Genomic DNA, 3065 nt, shown 5'->3' on the forward strand with positions numbered 1-3065 from the left:
ACCATTTGCGCTCTAATATACCACCAACGAGCCATTGACGCCATCGCTAGGGGCCGTGTAGCCACTGGTGGTGGGCTGCTGGTGGGCAAGGCGAGAATCGGGACCGAGGCCTTCTGCACGGTTGCAGGCTGCGTGGGGTGGCTCAGCGGACGTGGCTGGGCATGGCGATACCATTTGCGCTCTAATTGACCGACAACGAGCCATTGGCGCCATCGCTAGAGGCCGTGTAGCCACTGGTGGTGGGCTGCTGGTGGCCAAGGCGAGAATCGGGACCGAGGCCTTCTGCACGGTTGCAGGCTGCGTGGGGTGGCTCAGCGGATGTGGCTGGCCATGGCGATACCATTTGCGCGCTAATATACCACCAACGAGCCATTGGCGCCATCGCTAGAGGCCGTGTAGCCACTGGTGGTGGGCTGCTGGTGGCCAAGGCGAGAATCGGGACCGAGGCCTTCTGCACGGTTGCAGGCTGCGTGGGGTGGCTCTGCGGATGTGGCTGGCCATGGCGATACCATTTGCGCGCTAATATACCACCAACGAGCCATTGGCGCCATCGCTAGAGGCCGTGTAGCCACTGGTGGTGGGCTGCTGGTGGGCAAGGCGAGAATCGGGACCGAGGCCTTCTGCACGGTTGCAGGCTGCGTGGGGTGGCTCAGCGGATGTGGCTGGCCATGGCGATACCATTTGCGCTCTAATTTACCACCAACGAGCCATTGGCGCCATCGCTAGAGGCCGTGTAGCCACTGGTGGTGGGCTGCTGGTGGGCAAGGCGAGAATCGGGACCGAGGCCTTCTGCACGGTTGCAGGCTGCGTGGGGTGGCTCAGCGGATGTGGCTGGCCATGGCGATACCATTTGCGCTCTAATTGACCACCAACGAGCCATTGGCGCCATCGCTAGAGGCCGTGTAGCCACTGGTGGTGGGCTGCTGGTGGCCAAGGCGAGAATCGGGACCGAGGCCTTCTGCACGGTTGCAGGCTGCGTGGGGTGGCTCAGCGGATGTGGCTGGTCATGGCGATACCATTTGCGCTCTAATTGACCGACAACGAGCCATTGGCGCCATCGCTAGAGGCCGTGTAGCCACTGGTGGTGGGCTGCTGGTGGCCAAGGCGAGAATCGGGACCGAGGCCTTCTGCACGGTTGCAGGCTGCGTGGGGTGGCTCAGCGGATGTGGCTGGCCATGGCGATACCATTTGCGCTCTAATTTACCACCAACGAGCCATTGGCGCCATCGCTAGAGGCCGTGTAGCCACTGGTGGTGGGCTGCTGGTGGGCAAGGCGAGAATCGGGACCGAGGCCTTCTGCACGGTTGCAGGCCGCGTGGGGTGGCTCAGCGGATGTGGCTGGCCATGGCGATACCATTTGCGCTCTAATTTACCACCAACGAGCCATTGGCGCCATCGCTAGAGGCCGTGTAGCCACTGGTGGTGGGCTGCTGGTGGGCAAGGCGAGAATCGGGACCGAGGCCTTCTGCACGGTTGCAGGCTGCGTGGGGTGGCTCAGCGGATGTGGCTGGCCATGGCGATACCATTTGCGCTCTAATTTACCACCAACGAGCCATTGGCGCCATCGCTAGAGGCCGTGTAGCCACTGGTGGTGGGCTGCTGGTGGGCAAGGCGAGAATCGGGACCGAGGCCTTCTGCACGGTTGCAGGCCGCGTGGGGTGGCTCAGCGGATGTGGCTGGCCATGGCGATACCATTTGCGCTCTAATTTACCACCAACGAGCCAATGGCGCCATCACTAGGGGCCGTGTAGCCACTGGTGGTGGGCTGCTGGTGGGCAAGGCGAGAATCGGGACCGAGGCCTTCTGCACGGTTGCAGGCCGCGTGGGGTGGCTCAGCGGATGTGGCTGGCCATGGCGATACCATTTGCGCTCTAATTTACCACCAACGAGCCATTGGCGCCATCGCTAGAGGCCGTGTAGCCACTGGTGGTGGGCTGCTGGTGGGCAAGGCGAGAATCGGGACCGAGGCCTTCTGCACGGTTGCAGGCTGCGTGGGGTGGCTCAGCGGATGTGGCTGGCCATGGCGATACCATTTGCGCTCTAATTTACCACCAACGAGCCATTGGCGCCATCGCTAGAGGCCGTGTAGCCACTGGTGGTGGGCTGCTGGTGGGCAAGGCGAGAATCGGGACCGAGGCCTTCTGCACGGTTGCAGGCTGCGTGGGGTGGCTCAGCGGATGTGGCTGGCCATGGCGATACCATTTGCGCTCTAATTTACCACCAACGAGCCATTGGCGCCATCGCTAGAGGCCGTGTAGCCACTGGTGGTGGGCTGCTGGTGGCCAAGGCGAGAATCGGGACCGAGGCCTTCTGCACGGTTGCAGGCTGCGTGGGGTGGCTCAGCGGATGTGGCTGGCCATGGCGATACCATTTGCGCTCTAATTTACCACCAACGAGCCATTGGCGCCATCGCTAGAGGCCGTGTAGCCACTGGTGGTGGGCTGCTGGTGGCCAAGGCGAGAATCGGGACCGAGGCCTTCTGCACGGTTGCAGGCTGCGTGGGGTGGCTCAGCGGATGTGGCTGGCCATGGCGATACCATTTGCGCTCTAATTTACCACCAACGAGCCATTGGCGCCATCGCTAGGGGCCGTGTAGCCACTGGTGGTGGGCTGCTGGTGGCCAAGGCGAGAATCGGGACCGAGGCCTTCTGCACGGTTGCAGGCCGCGTGGGGTGGCTCAGCGGATGTGGCTGGCCATGGCGATACCATTTGCGCACTAATTTACCACCAACGAGCCATTGGCGCCATCGCTAGGGGCCGTGTAGCCACTGGTGGTGGGCTGCTGGTGGGCAAGGCGAGAATCGGGACCGAGGCCTTCTGCACGGTTGCAGGCCGCGTGGGGTGGCTCAGCGGATGTGGCTGGCCATGGCGATACCATTTGCGCACTAATTTACCACCAACGAGCCATTGGCGCCATCGCTAGAGGCCGTGTAGCCACTGGTGGTGGGCTGCTGGTGGGCAAGGCGAGAATCGGGACCGAGGCCTTCTGCACGGTTGCAGGCCGCGTGGGGTGGCTCAGCGGATGTGGCTGGCCATGGCGATACCATTTGCGCACTAATTTACCA

At 63.0% G+C, this 3065-nt stretch overlaps 2 protein-coding genes across 2 annotated transcripts in view; both read right to left on the minus strand.

Annotated features, from left to right (window-relative positions):
* Positions 1-350: 350 nt before the first annotated feature.
* Positions 351-1845, minus strand: PHYSODRAFT_513217 (hypothetical protein; the record flags this gene model as incomplete). Its single annotated transcript, XM_009531895.1, has 3 exons — positions 351-662; positions 1249-1338; positions 1738-1845. Coding segments are annotated over 3 exons (510 nt in total), but the record flags the coding sequence as incomplete, so codon positions are not given.
* Positions 1846-2721: 876 nt separating this feature from the next.
* PHYSODRAFT_512805 (hypothetical protein) overlaps positions 2722-3065 on the minus strand; it is a gene marked incomplete at both ends in the record, with an annotated part of 1373 nt that continues 1029 nt past the window's right edge. Inside the window, 2 exons of the mRNA XM_009531896.1 lie at positions 2722-2859; positions 2939-3028. Coding sequence (XP_009530191.1) covers positions 2722-2859; positions 2939-3028 — 228 coding nt within the window. The remainder of the gene's footprint in view (positions 2860-2938; positions 3029-3065) is intronic.

Source organism: Phytophthora sojae, assembly GCF_000149755.1.
Source record: "Phytophthora sojae unplaced genomic scaffold PHYSOscaffold_6, whole genome shotgun sequence".
In the NCBI taxonomy this organism is placed as follows: Eukaryota; Oomycota; class Peronosporomycetes; order Peronosporales; family Peronosporaceae; genus Phytophthora; species Phytophthora sojae.